The 23686-nt window shown below is 48.5% G+C and overlaps 1 protein-coding gene across 2 annotated transcripts; it reads right to left on the reverse strand.

The window, feature by feature from the left end:
• Nucleotides 1-1883: 1883 nt before the first annotated feature.
• Nucleotides 1884-23601, reverse strand: EFTUD2 (elongation factor Tu GTP binding domain containing 2). Of its 2 annotated transcripts, none has more exons than XM_010561316.1 (27): nt 23428-23601; nt 22334-22499; nt 21756-21834; nt 19428-19503; nt 19093-19158; nt 18802-18837; nt 17809-17899; nt 16601-16683; nt 15939-16105; nt 14741-14865; nt 13005-13068; nt 12534-12624; nt 11989-12124; nt 11569-11696; nt 10385-10578; nt 10130-10241; nt 9772-9912; nt 9285-9386; nt 8690-8772; nt 7442-7528; nt 7042-7168; nt 6486-6573; nt 5839-5957; nt 5249-5343; nt 4256-4409; nt 3160-3267; nt 1884-2495 (listed from the first exon to the last, which is right to left on the reverse strand). In XM_010561316.1, the coding sequence occupies exons 1-27, from the start codon at nt 23530-23532 to the stop codon at nt 2400-2402; spliced, it is 2919 nt and encodes a 972-aa protein (XP_010559618.1). In that variant the 5' UTR covers nt 23533-23601; the 3' UTR covers nt 1884-2399. The 2 variants fall into 2 exon arrangements, with proteins under 2 accessions (XP_010559618.1, XP_010559619.1); XM_010561317.1 differs by lacking the exon at nt 1884-2495 and adding an exon at nt 2670-3025.
• Between the last annotated feature and the right edge of the window lie 85 nt (nt 23602-23686).

Genomic DNA, 23686 nt, shown 5'->3' on the forward strand with positions numbered 1-23686 from the left:
GGGAATTCTAGCCGCTCAGAAGGGGCTGGGGGTCAGGGTCCAGCCATGCACAGCCCCTGTTCCCAGGGAACAGCCGTTTCCGTGGAAAATTCCCAGCCCGCGCGTGCGGGGCCAGGTTTTCGGCTGCAAGAGCTCATGCAGCCGCTCAGGCCCTGCTGCAGGTCAGCGTTTTCCAGCTGCTGGGAACAGGCTGCGTGAGAACCAGCTCCTTCCCACGCCTGCCCGGGCCATATCCTGCCACCCCTCCTGGGCTGAAAACCGGGGTGATGCTCAGATCCATAGGGACCCATCTGGCAGCACAGCCCCATGGTTCTGGTGACGACCAGCGCTGATGCCTGTCAGTGTATGGGTGCCCCCACGGGACCCTCCAGCCCAGTTATCCAGCTCTCGAGAGCCCAGCGTTGGGTTCAGAGCCACCCCAGGGGGATGATAGATGTCCCCTTCCTCAAACAAAACCCCCTGCCGCAATGGGTTGGAGCGGCCGAGCGCTTGGCTCTGGAGCCAGGGTCACATCCCCTGAGCCCGGGGACGTGCCGTGCAGCACCAAGTGCGCTGCTGGCCACACAGGCACTGATCCTGCTGCAACCCCGACATCAACAATTCGGGGCTTGCGCAGCTCTAGCTGCCTGGCCTGGTCCCCAGGGGCCCAGTTTGGTACTGGGCTGTACTGGGAAGCAAAAAGCATCCCCTGTGAGGCTGTGGCAGGGTTGGCCAGGTCATAAAGCAGGTCCTGCCTGCACCAGGCAGGGCTTGGACCCCGCTTGCCCCCCAGGGAGGGGGAACAAACTGCTGGCAAGGTCACAGTGCCAGGGCGGATGCGGGAGGCGATGGGGAACCTCCAGGCACCGCCTGGCAGGAAAGGCTGAGCCCAGAGATAGGGCTGGAGCCCACAGCACCATCCGTCCTCCCGCTGGGCAGATGGGATAGGGCAGCATGCATGGGCAATGCCGCTGGCCACCAGCAGTGGCAGGAAATCCTTCCCCCTCCCCGGTTTCCAAGCCCTGCTGGCGAGTGGCAGCCCTGAATTATCCCCCGCAATATCCAGTTTCCACAGAGACCCGGCACACCGCAGGATGGCTGGACACAATTTCCCAGGGCTGCTTCCTGTCCCCTGTGCCTACGTCAACCCAGTGCCTCCCGTTTCCACCAGTGGCTGGGAGGGTTAGGGGGGGCTTCTCAGCTTTACCTTCTGCTCCCAGGGTGCTGTGTGTCCCCACGAGCCGTCCCGAGCCCCTCCGAGCATGGGGATGCTCTGGGGCAGGTTCCCAGAGGTGAATCTGGGGCTGGACCAGGCTGCCGTGGCCAAGTTGAGTATGGTGGCATCAGGGCGATCCCAAGCAAGGCTCAGTCTCGGGAGGGGGAACCACGCCAGCAGAGCAGCACCAGGGGAAAGAGGGTGTAAATACCCCCAGGAGATGTAAGCCAGCCCTAATTCCACAGCAAATGGTCAGAAGCAGACCCACAGCCGAGTCCAGAGGCAGAGTGAGGAGCTGGGACAGGGAGCACTAAAAACCTTTTAGAGCACAAGCGGATGAGGAGATCCCCTGAAAACACAGCAGGAGCCCAAGACCTAAAGAGAAAGGAAGAAAATCTTAGTGTGGGACAAGATTGGCCTGGCCTGGCTGGCAAGTTAGCTAACTGCAGGCAGGACCAGGATGGTTGGGAGACACGGAGCCCTTGGGGGTAGGACAGCGCTGATGAGAGGGTGAATCGGGGCTGAAGATGGGGGAAACTGAGGCAGTGCATGCTCTAAGCACCAGCGAAGGCAAAGCCTCTCCCAGTGCTGCCTTCTCTCGGTGCAGTCAGACTAAGCCCCGCCTGGAAGTTTGTATTAAACGTTTACAAGGGTTCAAAAAAGGCGTACAAAAAAGGTAAAAGCCACACTTGCCTCTTCTCCTGGGGAGGCTGGTAAAAGCACTCCCCCCAACCAGCATCCCCACCTTCCTCAGCTGCCCAAAGACGTGCTTTGCCCAAGGCAAAACATGCCCCCAGCAGCCAGGAGAGGGTTAGCAGAAAGCTCAAATGCTTGAAGCACGTTTACGCTCAGTCCTTAGTAATCTTGACATCATATTCACACTGCTCTGCTGCAGCCGGGGATAATCCGTGTGCCTGGAGGGAGCCTATCCAAAGGGAAAATCTCCTCGCTGGAGGCCACAGTGGCTGAAGACTAATAATACAAGAAGCATCAGCGCTCTGGGCTGCTCCTTATACAGGGCAGGCTCTGAGCACACAGTCTACCAATGCCCAGGGAGACTTCTACAGCCATGGAAGAGTGACCTGAGGAGCGGCTCCCTGTGTGCCCCGAGTGTCCAGAAACCAGGGCTGGGCAAGCAGGGATGGGAAAGGACAGACAGATGCCGGCCAGGACTCAGGTCAGCCCTCACGCCGCAGCAGCACGTTCACATGGGGTAGTTGAGAACAACATCTTGCTTGGCCAGCTCCAGCAACATGGGGTCGTCGAAGAACTTGCTGATGCTCACATCTTCGCTCAAGCCCTGCGGGGTAATGGCAAAGCCAGAAGTTATTCCTTTGGTAGCCAGCTCTCATACAGCCATTGCAGCAGGGATCCCACCAAAAAGCCCTGGTGTCCCGCAGTAAGAGAAATTTTCAGGCTCCAGAGAAGGCAGGAGAATTTGCAAAGCATAAGGTGCTTCTCAGCAGCTTGAAGACACCTAACAGCCTCTCAGGAAGCTGCAAATGTGTGGTTGCTGCTGCTGAGAATATCTGCCAGCTCACTGCCCTCCCAAAGGGGAGCTTGATTCCCTCTGCTCCCTCTGCGGTCCCAGGAGCCCCTCCAACCCCTCAGTCCAGCTCACTCAACCAGCACAGAAACCAGTTGCTGCTTTTTCTGCAGGACAAACAGGCTAAATCAGGCCACCAAGGCATCAGACGGGCTGGGGAGAAAGCGGGGCTCAGCAGATACTGCAGGACCCCACTTTTGGCTGGAGTTGCTGCCAGATGAGTTGCTCATGGGACCATCACAGGCACCAACAGGCAGCATGGGGGATCAAGAGTGAGGGAAGTCCTGAGGCACAAAGGACATTGGTCCACTCTGGGAACACAGAGGGGACACGGCATGCCCAAGAGACAACACTGCAACAGCTCAGCTGCTGGTAGAGATGGACAGAGGGACACTACAGAGATTACTCCCAGACATACCTTCCTACGCCTGGTCTTGATCATGAACTCTCTGGCCAGATGCGGGGCTGGCTGGGGCTCCAGGGGTCGGATGACGATGCTCTTGTCCAAGGGGTCACCAGGCACAATCTGAAACACAGGGCCAGGACATGAGAGTGATGCTGGGGGCTGGTTCAACTTCCTGGAGACCCTGAACTGCAACAGAAAACATCCCTGGGCCCTGCGGACACCCCCAGCCTTGGTGTGACAGCCCCAACACCCTGTCTGTTCTCCTGGCACAGAAAAACTGTCATGTCACTACTGGTGATCATGCCTGTGAGAAGTCACTAATATGGTGTTGATAACCTAAGCCAAGAACACGTCCCACCTTCCCCACATGCTGGTGTACTGTAAGGCCTCTAAAAACCTGCTAACCAGAACAACCAACCCATATGGGTCCCAGTCAGTGCAACCCTCTCTAGAAATCAGGCACGTTTGTTCTTTTCAGAGCTAAGCCTTGGGCTTTTACATCTTGACCTTTAAGCCAGCTCTTGAGGCTGACTGCTGCTGCTGTTCTCACCTGGCTACACCAGAAGTAGTTGTGCACCTCACAGTGGTAGCTCCCACAAGACCTGGCTTGCCCCAGACTCAGAAGTGGCCAGAGGACAGTACTTTGTCCCACATCCTGTTTTCTATAGGTTTAAAAAGCCTTCTCTAGAGGCAAAGCCTAACTGTGGCCACCTGTGCCTTATGGCAAGCCAATGAGTCTGAGCCCTGCTCCAAGACTTCTGCTCCCCAAGCTGCAGAGCACCAAGCACACCCAAGCAGCTTCCCTTCTCCTGGATGAGGATGTCCTCTCTCCAGGCACTGAAGGACCCTTATACTCAGCAAGCAGCAGCATTCAGCGCTCCCTTGTGAGGGCAAAGGTTGATGTGACTTGGAACAAAGCCGCTGGCTTCTGGCAGACACTTAACAGCCAGCATACAAAGCCTCCCCAACTCGAGATCCTTTGAGGATATTCTCCAGAGAAGTTGTCCTGCCCTGTGTGAGCTGTGGCACTGAGCTCTACTGAGAGCACCTACCTGGCGCCTGATCCTACCATGTCCCTCTTCCCCATCTCACCAGGGCATGGACTTACCTGCCAGTGGTGGAAGACAGAGAGCGAGAAAGCTTGTCCCTGCGTGTGGGTCCTCAAGTCTGTCTCAAAGCCAAATGAATCAATGGCTGGGATGAAGGCTTTGATGGTGTAGAGAGGAGAGCCCGGGATCGGAGCATCTTGTGTCACGTGGCCTCTGCCAACACATCAAAAGATTAGTCTTCCTATATGTCACAGAATCATGGAATGGTTTGGGTTGGAAGCGACCTTGAAAGATCAACCAGTTCCAACCGCCATGCCATGGGCAGGGACACCTTCCACTAGACCAGGTTGCTCAAAGCCCATCCAACCCAGCCTTGAACACTTCCAGGGATGGGGCATCCACAACTTCTCTGGGCAACCTGTTCCAGTGCCTCACCACCCTCATGGTGAAGAATTTCTTCACAATGTCCAATCTAAACCTACTCTCTGTCAGTTAAAAACCATTACCCCTCATCCTATCACTACATTCCCTGATAAAGAGTCCCTCTGCATCCTTCCTGTAGGCCCCCTTTAACTACTAGAAGGCTGCTATAAGGTCTCCCTAGAGCCTTCTTTTCTCCAGGCTAAACAAGCCCAGCTCTCTCACAGCCTGTCCTTACAGGGGAGGTGGTCCAGCCCCCTGGTCATCTTCATGGCCCTCCCCTGGACCCACTTGAGCAGGTTCATGTCTTTCTTACGTTGACAGTCCCAGAGCTTAACGCAGTACTCCACATGGGGGTCTCATGTCCCTTTATGTGTTCTCCTCTCTGACACTCAGGAAGAACCATGCACAAACCAAAGGCTGCATGTGATCCTGGACATCCCCTCCCCACACAGCACAGGTGCTAGGATCAGTCAAGGAAGATTTCGGCTGTCACTTCATACAGATTTCACACTCTCCCCTTGCTTTACAAGCAGTGCTAGGATTGTGAACGTCTCCAGCAACCCAGATCCCAAGTGAGCACTTGCTGCTTTGCAATGCTAAGGTGATGGCAGCTGGCCAGAACAGCTCACCTCCGTCTGGCCAGGACTGTGTACACTGCAGACACACAGTCAGCAGGAGCCTGTACCTCCACAAAGTAGTAGGGCTCCATCAAGCGAGGGGTGGCCTGTGAGGAGAAAGGGACACAAGCCACTGAGCCTCCAGCAGTGCCAACACAATTCAGTTCAAGTAAGAGTCAGGGACTGGCATGTTTTGGTCAAAGGTCAAACACAGCGCCTGACTGGGAATGAAAGGGTTCCTGCTGCCCCATGCCTGCCCAAACCAACGTCAAACAAACACTGAAAGGAGCTTTTCTCTTTCTGGCCATGAGTCACATGCTTCCATCTCCCCCACGCCCACCCTTCCCCGCAAGCCAAACAGTAGCAAAAAGGGGAGACAGAGCAGATGCACACAAGTTTCCAGCCAGACTGGAATGTGATTGCCTGTAAAACCCGACTGCCAGCCACAGGGGCACTGGAAACATTAATGGATGAATGAGTCAGTTTAAACTGACATCCTTGGGGTAGATACTGCAGCACACATGCAACCTGCATTCCTTGGAGCCCATAGGAGCCAGCATAGCACAAGGTTCAGTCTTTGTCAGGCACAGCATAGTCCTCACCATCAGGAAAGCAGAATACACCACTCTCCGGGCTGTTGGGATGATCTGTCCTCCACCCCGGTGCAAGGGCTCCTGAGCAATCACTGCATCCAGGATCTTAAACTTCACGTTGCGGATCACTGAGGAAGGACAGAAATGACAGCAAGTGACTCAAGGGGGATGTTCTCTGCCATACCAGCACCAACCGTGTCTCCCCAGAGACCTTGAGCACAGAGCAAACATCCAGACAAAAGACCTACAGCCATCAGAAGTTCTCCTAAATCTAATTCCAGCAGGAAAGGCATGACCATGTCCTAACCCTGCATATCCAAGATGGGCATTCAGCAGCTTATCTTGCAGGGTGCTCAGTGGTCTGCACCTGAACTATATGAGGAGCAGAGCCAAGGTCTGGAGGAGCCAGATTGCCTGCTAACTGGGCCTGGTTTGTAAGCACGCAGCAAGTGCCAGTGCCTGGGTAGCATGTACAGCCAGGAAAAAGGGGAAGGTTCTGTTATCTCCCTTGTCACCCATCCCCACAGCTGTTCCCAGCTGTGGTGTGTGAAAGGAACTGGCCTCAAGGAACTGCACCAGCAAAATGACTTAAGTGCTTAGAGATGGAAGAATTTAATCAATCTTATTAGCTCCACTTCTCCACAGGTCCTACTTACATTCATCACAGAGAGGCCCTTCCCTGGTCCCCCACTGAAATCCCTGTACAATGCTGTCCTTCACAGAGCCCAGCAGCGACTTGTCCACCTACAGACAGACAGACTGCTTCAGAGACCAAATGTGCATCACAAGGCAGTAACAGACAGACCCCAGTGTTTAAAAGCCAGTTCCTAGAATAGCAGCAATGTCCCCCGATACCCCCAATGTCCATCCCTCCCTCTCACAGCTCAGGAGCATCATCTTCAGAATTTGGCATCTAGAGCTGCAAATTAAGAGAGTCCATGTTTTGGTAATCCTGAAAGGCAGACCAATTAGTTGCCAATTTTGAGGACTTTGGCCCAAAGACCAACACCTGAAAAATAACAGGCAATTTGCTAGCCAGTGTAGGAGTATGGTGAAGGAAGCACAGCAGACAGCAGATCTGAGATCTGGCAAACCAGTGAGCACTCCAACAGCATTAGGACCTTGCTGCAGGTTCTGGAAGGACCGGTCACCTCTTGGCAGCACAGGACAAATGTCTCACTGAAACATAACCCCCCTGCCTGTGTTTCTCACCTCTGAGGGCAGCGTATCATCTACTAGGATGTTTGGGCCAGTGGCATCTGGCCCAAAGGCCCAGATAGAACGGGCAGCCAGCAAATCCCAGTCATATTTGGTCTGGAAGAATTCACCCAGCTTCTTTCTGATAGAAGAAGAAGGGAAGAAACTTTAGCAAACAAGTATCTGACCTCCACTCACAACATATTTACGACCCTGTTCCCTTCAGGCATAAAATGGTCTCAGCTTTTACCTGGAGCAACTCGTTTGCTGGGACAGGGATGCTCATGGACTAGCTGGTAGCAATACTGAACCTAGGACTAGAGGCGGTTGGCTGATACTGTGCACCTTGCAGATCCCAGCATTCCCTTTTTTATTTACTTCTGGTGGATTCCTGCTCTCCCCAGATCAGTCATACCTGTTCCACGTTATCTGGACAACTTCATTTTCAATGTCCTCTGCAAGTCCCTTTTCCAGAGGCTCAGCAATCATCGTGATCTTGTTCCTGAGAAGAGAGATGGTTGCAATTAGTCTGCAGAATGATGGAAATGGGAGTAATTGGCAGGACCTCAGGGACTGCTCACTGCCTCGAACACAGCTAGAGAGATGAAGCCATCCGTGTCCTTCGCTGTTACTATCTTGCTTGTAAAGACAGCCCAGGCGCTTAACAACTGCTCTCCGAAGTCTGCTCATCTCCAGAAGCAGATTGCTAAGGGACAGCATGGCTCCATCCCTCCTGCCAGATGTCCAGCGCTTATCTGGGCTGCAGAAGGAAGCCCATGGGCCACACAATAGGCCTCTATCAGAGCCAGCGCTCGCTGTGTCCAACACACGAGATGTTACTTGCATTGGTGAGGTTCTCCGAGGCAACCTGCCCCCAGAGCAGGTTACTTCACATGCCCAACAGTTCAAAGACTGAGCTGAGACTGGAACCTTTCTGTTCGCAAAAATAAGGCTGCCAACCATGGGGAGAGTATACCAGAATAAAGGAGGGTAAGAAAACCCAGAAACCACAAAGGAACACAGAAAAGCTGTCTTCAGCTTATGACAGATAATGATTTCCCTAAAAATTCAGGCATTAAAATGTCCTGTGCTGCTAAACTTCACCCTGGTTATTCAGCCTACATTCCTTCACAGGCCTCCCTCTTTCAGACATGTGCATCTCATAGTGCATTGCTGGGGGAGGAAGATGAGACCAGGCTGTAAGGCTCCAGTGCATCACCAGAAAGAAAAAAATCAATTTCAAGATTAAGAATGGATATGAGAAGACAAAGCTTTTGGTCATGAAATGTTTGGAGAGTTACTGAAGGCATCACTGGGCTCTTTGGCACCCGCTCTAGGATCCCAATACATCTCCTAGTCTTGGAAACACCACAAAACTGCTGAGAAGGTGTGAAATTTAGCTAAAAGAAAGGAGTATGTGGATTTGTCTTTGTTCCCTTCATTCTGAGAGTTCCTACAAAGCACAGAAATATCCCTGGGACTCAAGTGTGTTACTGAGGAGTTCAGCAGAGCTGCTGCAACAGCACACTGCCAACTCAGGCACGTGTCACTTGTCTGCACAACAGCCACCGAGAACAGACCCCTTGGAAGGTATGAAGTCTATTCCCCAGTGAACCCCTCCATCTGCCTGTCTCCAATGCCCAGCTCCCCCATTGGCTCTTACTTCTTGTTGGGTGTCTCAGCAAAGCACTTGAGGGAGGACGTTTCCACCACTGTCTCGCAGAATGTCACAACTGGATCAGCGACCTGCAATAACAACAACAGGTTTGTAAGGTTTTCAAGTACTTTTTTTTTTTTTAAAGAGACTAAAACCTTTGAACACCTAAAAGAAAAAACTGGTTCGTCTGCCAGTGTTTTAATCAGCATTGGGTACGAACCACTGAGGCCTGCACAGGCAGCTTTACTATTCCTTCATTTAAACAAGACAGGAACATTTAAACCTAATTCCAGGTATGAAAAATTCTCCTCAATTTATTTATTTGATGCTAGCCAGGCAACAGCTGAAGTACAAGAAAAGGCTGGAACATGGTCATACACTCCTCTCCAAGCCAATTTTCAGGCTCTCAATCACACCGGTGTGACAGAGTCAGGCTGTAAGAGTTACTTTTGCATCCTAACAGCACTTTTTTTTTTTCCTTTTAAATGGACGTGACAAAAATCCACGCTGTATATTCAGCTAGGTTTATTTTCCCATCCTTCTGAGACAGGGGGACAAAACCCCTTCCCCAGCTGGGAAAATCCCTCTCTCATTTCCTCACCTTGATATCAATCTCTGAATACATCTTCCGTAGATCGTGCATCACGCAGTCCAGGTAGAGCTCCCCTGTCCCCAGGATCACATGCTCCCCAGACTCTTCCACCTGAAAGATAAGACACGGGTTCAGCTGACAGCATTACTGCTCACAGGCCCTTGCCTTCCAGGCTCCTACACACAAGCCTGAGGGAGTATCAGCTTTAAATAAATTAGTTAGGATCAGAGCACCCCAAGGAAAGCTCCCACAGCCTTTTCTAGCAGAAAGTGCTGATGTGTTCTGCAGAAAGCTGCTTCCCTGGCACAGCAAGGTATGCGTTTTTCTGCTGGATTTACAGTTTTCTGCTATTTCCACAGGATTTGTGAGATCAACCGCAACAGCATGAAAAAAACCAAAACAAACAAAACAACCTACAGTAAAATATTATTTAAGATCAGCCTATGAGGTAGCCCCCAGCATGAGCTGAAAACAGCCATAGATACACCAGAAATACCTTAGTAGTAAGCGAGGGGTAACTCTTGTTGACTTTGCGGAGACCATCTAACATTTTGGGGAGCTCCGAGGGGTTCACTGGCTCTACAGCTATTTTGATAACAGATGTGGTGTTGAACTTCAAGGGACGGAAGATCTGAGCCTGAAACCAGATAAGGACAAAGAGCTGACACTCTGCATCATTAGATGGCCACTGGAGTTAAACACAACGTTTGAAGCTGTTCTCTTTCCCTTAGTGGCTCTTGTGCCCTGGCTCCTTGGCAGACAACGTTTCTTTAACCTCACCACTGGAGCTTTTGAGATGTGCTCCATCACCTTGACTCCCTGTAAGGCTGAGTGATACCAGCTATGCACAGTACCTCCTCATTGCCCCGAGGTTCCGTGACGGTTGCAGTCTTCACTATGGGCTGGTCCACTCCTTCTATCAGCACCCAGTTGCCAGCAGGAACCCGGTTTACCTCAATGTGATACCTAAAAGGCAGGAGAGCATCACTGCAGTGTTTGCTGCAGCCAGCCTCAGGCCCCTTGCAGCACTGTCCTCCTCCCTATCCCTGGCAGCAATGACTCCAAGTGACTTTTCTCCCAAATAAGCACATTGCCAGAGCTTCCCATACCTTGCAACCGAGATCCAGAGACGTCCAACAGTGCAGATCTGGGAATCCTCCTCATCTTCCAGGGTATAGTTTTCTCCAAGGACCTTCACAGGCTGCCCAGCATGGATGGTACCACTGAGCACTCTGCCAAAGGCATGGAACTGAACACCATCGTCTGTGCTGTACATTTTTGTCGTGTGACACATCAGCGGACCCTTCCCATGAGAGAGAGAGAGAGAGAGAAAGAAAAACAAGCCTCTTTCAAAATACAGTCAAGAAACAGACACAGACCTGGCAGAACTCGTAGATACAAAGGGATTATAAGCTGGAATTTAGAAATACTTCTTTTGACTTGCCAAGTCCTTCATTTCCTTCCACTGGAAGCCTTACATCTTGCCCTGTATGGAGATCCCTGGAATGGCTTTGGTGGACTTTTCTAGAGCTCTCCTCCCTCCTCTTGTGGAGCAGTAAATAGTGGTTGGGACATGAGAAGACATGTCATCTGCTGGCCTGCAAACAAGCTCAGGGCACAGCACCCGAGCCTCCACAGATCACAGCTTCCAGTCCCATAAGGCCACTCCACAACTCGTGATCTGGTGACAGTCACCACTGTATAGTTTTATGTGAGTAATCACAAATCATTAAAATAAGAGATTCGTTCTCTCTCCAGACACTAGAGCAAAAGTCACAGGCAAATTCCTCACTAAGCTGCTGGCTGGCGTTGGTGGCTCTAGACAACTCTGAATGACAGCTCAGTACAAGCTGTTTGAGGAGGAAGGTTTTTGCAAGGCTTTGATAAGAAAGGTGCTGACTAACTAATGTAGGGTTATTTTTATCAGTATAGTTCAGATCAGTTTTCTCAGAGTTTGGAGAGAGAATCAAAATTCAAGGAAAAGGGACAAAAAGGCAGCAAAAGGACACAAAATCACCCTGCAGTTCCCACATGCTCTGAAGTCCTGACCTAGTCCTGTTCCTCTCTGAACACTGTCAAACAATTCTCTCTCTCAAGGGCTGCGCTGGCAGGCAGCTAAAGTTTCTCAGAGTGAAAAGATTTGTATCAGTATCGGATGAGAGGTTTCAAAATGCTGGAAGTCAAATCTGTGCAGATGGCTGCCTAGGAGGCAGCTACCCTGTCAAGGCAGTGAAAGAGGGGCACATTTGCCACGCTTTCGGACGCTCAGAGCAAAGCAGAAGAGTTTCCTTACGTCAGGGTCGCATTCACTCATGGCCTCCCCTAGATCAGAGTCGACGCCACCAGTGTAGGTATGCTCGATTTTTGTCTTGGCTCCCACCTTCGGGGAGGGGATATGCTGCACACACATGTCCACAAAGCCTGGAAAAGTAATACTTCATGAGAACAGGATTAAGCAGTGTAGAGGAAAGAAATGGACTCCAATAACCACAAGGCAAAGCCATTCTGACTGCAGTGCACCTAGAGCAATGGGGAAGATGGGAGAAGTGTCTCAAGCTGTCCTTTGGGCAAATGGTTTAATATTTTTTATTTGGAAAGCTGAGAAGAGATCTGTGCAAGTGAGCAGTCCATGGCTATAATACAGCCCTTAACTCTGTTAATGTGAGACTAGGGTATTGGGAAGATTGTGGAGGGGAAGACAAACAGCATTTACCTGTGAATTCCCCAAAGAACTTCTTGCAGACAAGCCGCAGGAGTGGCCGAATGTTCAATTTCAATTCCTCTTTGGTTAGGTGGATGCCAAGTTCATCCAGAGTCCTGGGCAGGGTCGTGTCCACGTCCCCCACCACCTGCAAGACAACAAGCACCACTCTCAGCTTTGCTGAGGGGGTCCAAGCCAATAACTCCCAGGTGCAGCTTCATACCCCAGCTATGACCCTCAGGGCTCTTGACCTGCTCTGGTTTAGAGCTCACAGGAGAACTGGCTGGCTGGTTCAAATTATCACTTGGCTGATATCAGGACATGCTAGAAAGAGCAAAGGCAGTTCTATTAACTGTGCAAATATAGGGCTATATCTGCACAGAGCAACTGTTAAGGAGTTGCTCACTGTTGTTCTGCACCCCTAAACTCAATCTGTGAAGACCACACTGCAGAACAGGACAGACGAGTCCCACAGGCACCAGGCACACCACCACATAGTGTTCAGCCCTTGGCTGCTCCTATCTGGAACTATGGGAAGGAAATGAATCACCACCTACCTGAGCCAAGATCTTGTACAGGGGCTCCAGAATGAACTCCACAAAACTGCGCTGGGAACTGCTTGTTGGGGCCTTTTTAGTGAACTTGCGGCTGTTGGGAGACCAAAGGAGAGACATGAGGAGCAAGCACTCTGCAGCCTGCAAGCACTCCTACTGCAAACACAGCCTCTGCTCTTCCCAGGTTATCTTCTTTTCCCTCCCAATCCTCCTGGGAAGCTGTCAGGGACACAGGAGTCATGCTTACTCCAAATGAAGGCCAGAGGAGGTTCTCTGCTCCTGCTTATGGGATTCAGGAGGACCACATGGATTCACATCAAGCAGGAGACCTGACTCAACCCTTCCCAGATACTACTCTATCACAGGACAATTCGGGTTGGAAGGGACCTTGGGTGGTCATCTAGTCTATGTTTTACAGGGAAAGGAGGGAAAAAGCCAGCAATAAACTAACAGACATTTAAACAGGCTTCTTACGTCTTCGGGTTGAAGTAGATGTCACCCCAAAGCCGCTTTGCAAACTCCTGATAATTGATGTCTCCTAAAGGGAAAAAGCAAATGGCAAAAGTCTCTCAGATGACACTGTATTTCTCTCATCTTGGAAATCTTTGGGTTTTGGCTTTTAAAACAACCCTGAGGATTCGATTTAATGGATCGATGCTGGCGAATGAATGCTTGGTCCCAATTCTGAATAAATGATTAAGCCCTGACCTGGGGAGACCAGGCAGAGAGGCAGGCAGAGAACAGTCCACTGAGGATGGCACCAGCAGCCCAGGTACACCGTGGGTTCACAGACTTGCTTCTCAGGAACATTTCAACTCTCTCAATTACACACAAGGTTAGAGCTGAAAAGAGCTGGCCTGCCAGACACCACGCTGCAGGAACTCAGTTACATCTGCTTCATTTTCCAAACGTTAATGCTGCAACCTGACACTGTAGTGCCAAGGTGCTGGGATGGCTTACACCCCATCCGCCCTGCAGGCTTATCGCAAACATTTTCTGCCTTGCTGAACATCTCCAGGTTCTTTTCTCTTTTTCAGCTGATGCACTAAGCACATAGCCAAATACCCAAGTGCTGAAGGAATATTGTAGTGCTTGGCTGTCATGGTCAATTTACAAATAAGACAGCGGTGATAATTTACAGCAGTTTCCAAACAAGCTTTTGCTGTGGGCAGATGTGCAAGCATAAGAAATTTCATGGTGGCTGCGGTTTTGACAGTTAAACTACTATAACTCATGTTAGTTGAAGTGTGGTGGCTGCACATAAAATCCCTGGTGGCCACAATCGAGTATTACTGACTTCAAGTACCCGTTCAGCTCATGTCTGCCCCACATGGATGACAGCTCCTACCGACTGTGCCTGCAACTTTATCAGTCCCCCAAAGAAGGGCTATCATCCTAGCGGGCACTGAGTTAATGCTGTGATGCCCAGGGAGCTCATTTATTTCTCCAAACTCACCGAGGACATGTGATAATCTGACACATCAGTCCCTGACCTCTACAACTTCATCCTCCCTCAGGCTAACTTCTTTGCAAGAGCTAGGCCAGCTGCTTTACAATATCCTTCTTCCCCTGCTCACAGCTCCTATGGATCACCCCGAACTCCCCAGTGTGAGACTTCAAAAACCTTGGCTGTACAGCTGGCTAATGCAAGCAAAAGGCCCACTTTTACAAGTGGCAGATTGCCTTGAGCGGGCACCTGGGGAACAGAAAATTAAATCAAAGCCAGAAAAAGACAGTTTCTTAAAAAAGAAAGAGGGCAAAAGTGCAAAACCTTGTGGGCCAAGCTTGCGCCCGGCTGCAGCTGAGTCTTAGACTCTGGAGACTTTTATGAAAAGGCAGGCAGAACTTAACTGCTTTGTTTCTGAGCTGTTGTGATAAGGAGGCAAAGCACAACACATACACCTGCCTTCAACTGCCATAGCAGGACTTGTTTTTTCTGCTTAAGGGTATGTATAAAACATTGGCTTCTGACTCAAGAAACATTTCTCAGGAGAAACCATCTAGCTAAAAACAAGTGAGCAACTGTGGTTTTGCTTTTTACCACCCAGGGCTCAGACCTGCAGTACCTCTCAACTCCTAGAAATTCAAGAATGCATATACTGGCCATAAATGTGCAGTGAAAATTGAAGCTGAACGGTTTAGAAAACCTCAACAAAAAGGGTTAGGAAATGAGATGTTGGAAGTGTATGAGGTTTCTGGATAATCCTCACCATATGTGTCTGCATAAATCTTTGCAAAAGATCCCAGCGTGAAGCAGATGCTGTACTGTGAACTGGAGAAACACACGTTCCCCAGAAGGGGAGACAGAACGAGGTTCTCATCGGTGGAATACATGCTGAGAGGAGACAGTTTTTAGAGACATGAAAAAAAAAAATAAAATCAATGTTATGAACCAAGGAAGACACTTAAATCCACTTCCCACACCAAACAGCAGTATGTGATAGGCAAGGATTCTACATTGCCAAATAGCATCTTAAAACGGGCTGCAGCGTGCTTGCCATTGGAATTTCAGGGTCAGTATAATTTTATGACTATAAACTTCGAAGCATTAGTTTGCAAAGAAATATTTAAAGACCTAGAACTAAAAAGTTACCAGCATAAGTGCTTTGTATGTTTTGTCAGGTAGAGTTTTGCTTCCCCTAAAAAAAGGGCAGCCAAGTTGGTCAACCAAGCAAGGCAAAAGATAATACAAGGCAAATAACGTACGGATGGAATTGAATTGAAAGTTTTAATGAGTTCACAAGCATGCTAGACAGGATAAATTACCCTGCTCCGAGCTGCTTGACGCCAGTAGCAACTGAACAGAGAGACATGCAAGTGAGCTCATGTGCAAATTCACACAAACTTAAAGGGGAGAATGCTGTTAAGAAAATCACCTGGATGCAGAAGAACCCACAGAAACGATGCACTGCTACTGTGAAAGCTAGAGAAGATGTCCCTCCCTTCCCTGAGCAGGGTCTTGCAAGGAGATTTGAACATAGCAATATCCTAGTCTCTGTTTAGGGGTTGGGACAGCAAGTTCCCATTAGTTTTGTAACAAACATTCAGGAGCTCTGCAACATCTCAACCTACAATTCGGGATACAGCCTGGACAGTTTCAGTGTATTTGAGACATTTGGGAGCACAGAAGTTCCCTGCTCTGGTCATATGTCCACTTTCCCTACTTTTTAATGGGGAAAAAAAAAGAGCTGATCCCATGAAGCTTGTCAGGAAGAACCAATCCTGCCTAATTCAACTTATTGGCCGAGATGAATTTCCAATGGTTCTTCCCTCCCCATTTTCTACGATTCAACATATCAAGAGACAAACTCATTAGTTTTTAGGCATACACAGGGCTCACAGAGAGAAGCACCTGCAATGGAACAGGGACAGGAAGCACTACTGATGCATCATCCCTGACACCCATACCTGATCAGACCATTAACTTCGTCTACGATATGTCTGAGTTTGTAATAAGCATCTGTAGGGGGCAATTTCAGCTCCAGGATCAGTCGGTCTATCTTGTTGATGCACACGGTCACTGCTAGCCTTTCCTGCACCGCGTGCTTGATCAGCCTCTCTGTGTTCAGCATCACCTGCAGGGAACAATGAGCACAAACACTGCTAGCGAAAGCCATCCACAAAATGCTATCTAGGGCATGACAGACAAAGCAGCGACCCTTACACGCAGGGCTGGAACTCTGTAGAAAAGCCTAAGCTCAGCCACCAGCGATCAGCTAATCTTCCTGAAATTTAGAAGTAGGTGCTAACCCAACCAAATTCCTTGAATCCTACCCCTTGGACATCTCTGATATAAATAACCTGCTCAATTTTGGGTATCATGGGGATGGAGATGCAAACAAGTTAGATAATCAGGCTACAGGTCACACACATTACATCAGCCCTGGATAGAGAAGCCAGAGGCTTGACTCCTTATTTTGGCTGGAAAATACACTTGCTTCCCAAACTGTCCTCCAAAAACCCTTCACCCCAGAAAGCTGAACCCATCCCAGGCCTTCATGCTAACGCAAGATCAAAGACTCCAGAGGAAGAGATTTTGAAGTTAATTTGCTGGAGAACCTGGCACTCACCCCCTCAGCCGCATCAATGAATAGCACAACGCCGTCCGAAATACGAAGGCCAGCTGTCACCTCATCAGAAAAATTGACATGACCTTCAAAAATACAAAATGGTGGTGAGAACCAGAGTAAGTCCTGACACCAGCAGCACAAAGGATGGAAACCTGTCCCTCTGCTCTGCAGCTTGGTCTGGTCACTGGCATCCAGTGAGGCAGAACACAGATGGCTTCCTCCTCAGACAGGGACCCAGGAGCAGCTGCCAGAGCTCCGTATAGGGATTCATTTCAGCTTTAATGCTATTTTTTGAGAATAAACACAACTCGTTTAACAGGCACTTTTCCTCACATTTGTTACTGTTTTTCTCACAGCTCTGTGCAAGTACTTCAGGAAAAGAAGGAAGATTACTTCTCACCAAAGAACAACAGATGCCTCTCCCTCCAGTCTCCTCCTGCGCTCTAACCTCCCTCATCTTGAGCTGTAACTCAACAGATGTGTCCCAAGACCCTCTTTCCTAAAGTTTGGCCTTGGTTTCTTACAACAAGCTGATCTGTGATTATGCTCCCCCCACGGGAGCTTGTCAGAGGCTCGATGGAACTTGCCGAGAGTCTCACTGTGGGGCAACAGCATTTGAGAAAAGTACAGTCCCCACTGTGCATGGTGATACCTGGAAAATCCAATTCTACGTATGCTTCTTATATACTTGAGTGAAACATTTTCAGTCCCATTAGCCCTCAACTAGGCCTGCTAATCAGAAACACAAGCCTAACTAAAAGCCAGCAGCACAGTCATTACTGCTGGAAGTGATTCCAGAAGACTGAGCTTAGCTAAAGGCTCAGGACTAGGCTGGAATAATCTACAAAAAAACCACAAAAAACCCCATGGGCTTCTGTAAAAGAAAGCTTCCCAAGGTTTCACTGCACCTAAGTGACATCTCCAGATGAATCAGTGAGGTTTCAGCATATAGATTTTTCTTTGTTTTTCTGAGAGCCAATGCTACACAATCCCACCACAATCCAACACAAAAGCTCTTTGAAGGCTCTCAATAACCATCACTGTATGTGTTTTTACTGCTCTACTCCTGTCAATAGCACTATCCAGAGCACCAAAGAGGTTTATAATGAGAGAAATCTTGGTTCACATGGTCATGTATCTGCTCCACACATCAAGCTGCCTTCAGCTAAGTGCATCCCAAAACAGAATTTTCAGGATTACACAATCACCTGGAGTGTCGATGATGTTGAAGAGAAAAGACTTTCCTTTGGTGTCTGGCAGAACAATAGTCACTGGTGTGCTCTTAATCCCTACTCCCCTCTGAAAGACAGGAAACCAGGATTATCAGTTAAAAGAAAAAAAAATACATCACCATGTAAAGATATAAAAGATGACAAAAGAAAAATCAGAAAGATGGAAAGAAGTAAACATCCATCCAGGACATCCTGTTAGTCCCAGGGAAGGAGTAACAACCTCAGATTGCTGCAGCATCCAGCCCAGCTCCTCCACCCATACTGGCTCAGACTGATGAGCCACAATGGCACAATCCATGCCTCATTTCAGCTGAGGAAGTATAATATGCAACACCAGAGACAAAAGATGCGTGTTTTTCTGTGCTTTCGCCCTTCTGCTGCTATCACGTTATACCTCAAAGCGTAAGATTTAATCACCCAGAGCATAAAGTAGAGCATTAAGGTGAAGAGAAAGAAATGCTTCACAGGATTGTTCTGGTCATGACAATATTTAGCGAGTAACGAAATAAGATTCCCATTCACACCCAACCACATGGAGTCAGAGCACCCAGCTAAGAGTTCCCATCAAAGGAAACTAAGGAGAAATATGTTTATTTTGAAATCATAGTCTTTCTCCTCATCCACCACTGCTGTGAACCCCTTCCACCTCTTTCTCTCAAAGAAAATAGGAGTTACATGTATGCTGGGATAACTCTGCTATAGATTTTCAACATTTCATGGGTTATCATCTCAGATAGATAAAATCATACGTGGAGATGAGGGTTGCAGGAAATGGAAGAAAGTTGGACCAAGGATCTTACTGAGGCAAACAGGCAAGCAGATCGTTTTATTGGTAAAGAAAATAATCAAAACGTGGAAGGCACAAAAAGATGTTAAAATGGAAAAGGAAACTGCCTACAGTAAGTAACTGTGAGTAAAGCATGAGACAACTGGATAAAAATCACTGCCTATTCTACAAGGCTCACTTACCTCTTGCTCTGTGAACAATATATCAGTGTAGCAAAGCTGCAAAGACAAAACAAAAGTCAGAGTATCACATTTTGGTATCAAATATTAAGTTTGAAGCAGGACACAATAACTCTTTACACATGGTTAAGGTGCTAAGTAAATGACAGAGACAGAATTAGGACTGAGCTCTGGCTTTCCAATCCTACGTTCTAATCACTAAACCACATTTTCCCCACATACAGTCACGCTCTCTCTGAGTGTAAAAGCCAACCCATGTTCCCCAGGGCAGGAATACACCAAAAGCTCACTTACGTCCTGGTCATAGCGCTTCCGGATTTCTGGGTGTGTCTGTTCTATCAGGCAGTCAACAAAACAAGTCTGAAAAACATCAGACCACAACAGAAAGGAGGTGACTATGTTCAGACAGATAAGTACAAGTACAATCCCATCCCTCCAGCAGCAGTACAGAGAAAGTTGGGCACATTATTATTTCCACGTGGCTGAAAGAAAACCTACAAATAACTGCATTAGTGAGAGGAGCAGAAAGAGACTGCTGCTGTGGAGATTGAGGGGTCAAGAGCAATGGTAAAAGTAAGCAACAGACAGATCATTACTACTACCCGATATACGTTGGATATTCACGCTACCTTGCCGTGATGAAGGTGCCCACACAGAGTCACATTTCGAATTAGCTCCGAGTTGTCCATCAGATCTGCCAGGAAACTGGAGGAACGAAACACAAAAGACTGTTGGAGGCTTCTGCTGTGTCTAAGAAAAGTAGGTGCCATTTCAGCTACACTTTCTATCCAAGGTGCCCCCTGAATCCTCTCCAAACTTTCATTCTGCCAATGCCCTGCGGAGGAAGAATCCCACTTTCCAGATGGGGAGGACAAGAGAGTTGGAGTCCTAGACAGATGGCCGTGGGTGGGAGGATATGGAGCTGGTAAAACTGCCAGCAATGGAATATTATTGAATATTTTTCTTCTCTTCTAGTCAGTATTAGAGCAAAAGTCACATCCATGTACTCAGATGATGAAATACTTCCACTCAAATAGTGGCAGGCAGTCAAGTAAATCACAGAGCTGGATAACAAGCACCCCACGCAGTTTTAGAAGGTAGCCATGGGGCTCCGCAGACCATTAATTCTGATTTTCAGGTCTTAAAACAGTGATGTTCCCAGGGACTCAAAGAAACAGTGATGGAATTTAAATCTTTTTAGAATCAGCAACTGAGCTGGGTAGTGACGAGCCAGTCACTTCTGCATGGATCCTGGCCAAAATATAATTGAGATCCTAAATTACTAAGTCCCCTAAAAAATAATGGGAGGCTACAAAACACATATCCATTGCCATGGGTCTGCAGAAAGTAAGTCCCATCAAATAATCTCCTTTCTGAAAAGATTTAATTTTCACTGATGAGGTAGACTTCTTAACATACAACATTTTGATTAAGAGCTAAAAAATACAAAAATCAATAATAATACTGATTAAAAGCTTGCTTATTGGGCTTAAAATAAGGCTAAATGGGAAATCAATACCAAGCTTGCAGGCTTCTGGCTCAGTCCCACAAGGAATTTCTCTTGGCCCCATCCTAAACATTTATATCAACTAACAGGACAAAGAGGAATTCATTACAGATGAAACGACCAGAGGACACAGGGATCAGCAAAGCAGTAGATAATGAAGAGTACAGGTCATTGATTAAGAGCAAAATGGACTGCTTAGAAAAATAAGACCCAGCAGGCTCTTTGGTTTATATCTGGCTGTATAAAAAATCTCTCTGATCAATGAACACAGCCATACTGACAGCATCAGAGGACAGCCACAAGAAGCAGCCATTCCAAAAAGGTCTTGGGCATCCAAATAACCAACTGACTGAATACAAACTGCAGTGAAATTTTGTTGCCAGAAAATAACAGGATCCTTGATGATACACAGAGGGACTGCTCATGTTGGGGTCTGTTTGGCACACAGGGAACTGCTACTCAGCCTGCATCTGGTTCTGGGATCTACACTTGAAGATGACTATTAAAAACTGGAAAAAGCTCTGACTAGCCATGAAGTGGCTTATGGAAAGATGAGCCTAACAAGACACTCACGCAGCCCAATCTGTTCATCCTCAAATAGAAGACAACATACAGAAACACTATGCACGCGAGGATACGGAGCCCCTCCACCCATCGACAAAATGTAGACGTTGACGCTAAGATTATATTTTTAACAGAGAAAGTAAACAACCATTTTTATTCCTTACCAAAGTTGCGTGAGATACTGTATCTTGAATTTTAAATTCATTTGGATTTTTTTTGCAAGAGGTTTTCTCCCAACCCTGGTGCCCCAGGGGTTGCTTTGCTGGGCACAACCAGCAGACACCATCAAGTGCAGCAGAAGTGCAGCTTAGCTGCAGCATTATGCTGACCTAGGCACAACTTTGCATACAACCAGTGGCATAAAAATTCCCCTTGGAAACTCCTCCAGGATAGATGGGAATTAATCTGAGACAGCAGTAGGCCAATGGTCACTGGGATCAACCAAAAATGTGCCAGTATGAGGTGTGCCACACACTGACCATATAAATATTTCTTGAGCCAGTCAAGAAAACTTGCCTTCAGCAAATCTGCACCACGAGGGTTTCTAATTATCAAGCTTTACATTAGCTATCGAGGTAATACTTACATTCTATTTCAGAAAACTATGTACTTTGCTGCATACCGTGGAGGGAAAATATCTGTAAAATGGTTAGTCTTTTACTTTCTTCCTCTTGTTTTTGGTTCAAAATCTGGGAAATGGCTGCACTCAGTTCTGTTGCTTCTATCAGTAAGAAACAAAGCCAATGCCCCCCAAAATCTGCCTCCTCCACATGGTACACACCACTCTGCCTCCCTACCTTTGCCTGCAAATAACAAAAAGCAAGGAAATCGCAGCACAGATGGCTTGAGCCAACGTACACGCTTAAAACCCCTACATACTACTTACTCCATCTCATAGACAGTGACCGGTAATGTCTGTTCCATCAGAGAGAATTTTTTGGTTTTCACAGGTTTAATAATAGGCTCTGAAAACAAGAGAAAGAACAATAAAACACTGTTACCAGAGACCCCGAACCCAGCAGGCTCAGAAACAATCACAGGGAACAGGGACTTTTGCAGACAAAACCACAATTTTCAAGCTGACAGATTCTCTTAGCTTTTTATAAAAGCAGTTGTACTAGATGATCATTGTAGGTCCCTTCCAACTGAACTGTTCTATTATAGAAGGATCAAATGAGATGACTTAAATGCATTTTCATTTCTCCTTAAATATCTTTCCAGTATCTGCTGATATCTATTCTTCAAATGATAGTTTGCTTGGCATTTGTAATAATCCTGAGCGCTAAAATCTGCGCACCGCTAGACAAACAAGAGTCTGTGCACTCCTGGGGCTGACAGGGAATCCAAAAGGGGCACTAAAACCAATGTGGAGAACAGAAAGGAGTATTATTTTCCCTTTTCCAAGGATCCATTAAGAGTCTTCTTCTCTCCCCATACCCAACTCATTGCTTCCTCACCACTTACCAGTGAGAGGCTGTGTGTCTTCCTCTTGTACTATCGTCTCTACTTCAGGCCCATAGACTTCCTCAGCAGTGGGATAGTATTTCTTATCCTCATGCAGCACCACCTCCATGCCAGGGTGGTCCTCGTCGTGGTCCCCCATATCATCATCATCGTCATCATCCTCAAGCTGCAACCAACACTCACATTTAGCTGCTGCCAGTACCAAAGTGCTTTACAAACACCAATCACCCCTGAAGGTACAGGCTTGGTGTTGTATGGCAAAAGAGAGACACAAACGCAGCCAGGGAACCAACAACACAGCCCCGGCACCTCACATCCATCGGCAGAGCAGCTTGTAGGGTTGCTCTCTGTAAACAACACACCTCTTCTTGCTGAAAATTAACAGCACCTTGAAAATGAACAGCAAGAGGACTTGCAGAGACGCCTGCACAGGCAGCAACTCCCGCCCCTCACTTGCATAGACAACAGAACACACTTGTGCACAACCCAACCCCAATCACACAGAGAGACCACTTTCAGATGAACTGCAGGAACGGGAGACTGGAAGGGGCTCCCACAGTCCTCCGATGCTTTCCCCATCATGGCACAGCAGCCTCTGCTGTCCTCCCTGCCCTCATCGCTCTTCTCTAGTGTTTGTGGAGTCTCGCTCTGCCTTCTCCACCGAGGAGTTGAGCTCCTTCCAATACTGCTGTAGCATTAGCGCATGTTACTAAAGGCCTGAAGACCTCACTGAATGGGTATGGATCCTCCATTTGACTGAACGAAGAAAAAAGCCAACCACAGCTTGAGCTATAGCAGCTCCCAATTCTAACCACGATTCAAGCAGAAACTTTGTCTTTCCCTTATCACAGGAACAGGAGGGCAGCTTTTCCTGAATCCTTTAAAAACCAAATCCACTCTGATCCTCAGGAGTCAAATTCCACCACTAAACAAAGTTTCACTGCAGAACCAGAGCCCGGCGTGGGAGAGGAATTACCGGCAGCTTGTGAAGACCGTGGCGCTCATCCCCTGCTCCCGTGGGGCTTACATGGCAGGATGAGGCCCACGCCAGGCTCCTGTGGGACGCTGCCCCTTCACCCATCCCCACCGCTCACCTCGTCCAGATCTTTAGACTCTCTGCCCAACTCATCGTCGTCATCGTCCGAGTCCAGCTCCGGCCCGATGTAGTTCCCAAACTCGTCGTACAGGTCGGTGTCCATGCTGGGGGCGGAGGAGGATGCAGACTCTGCCCCACGCACCCAGGGATCCCTGCCCGAGCCACCCACAGCACCCAGCACTGCTCCGCGCCGGGACTCCCTGCCCTGCCCGGCCCTGCTCGCCCCGGCCCCGGCCCGTGTGCGACCCCCCCCAGGC

Source organism: Haliaeetus leucocephalus, unplaced genomic scaffold, assembly GCF_000737465.1.
Source record: "Haliaeetus leucocephalus isolate CR32 unplaced genomic scaffold, Haliaeetus_leucocephalus-4.0 Scaffold144, whole genome shotgun sequence".
In the NCBI taxonomy this organism is placed as follows: domain Eukaryota; kingdom Metazoa; phylum Chordata; class Aves; order Accipitriformes; family Accipitridae; genus Haliaeetus; species Haliaeetus leucocephalus.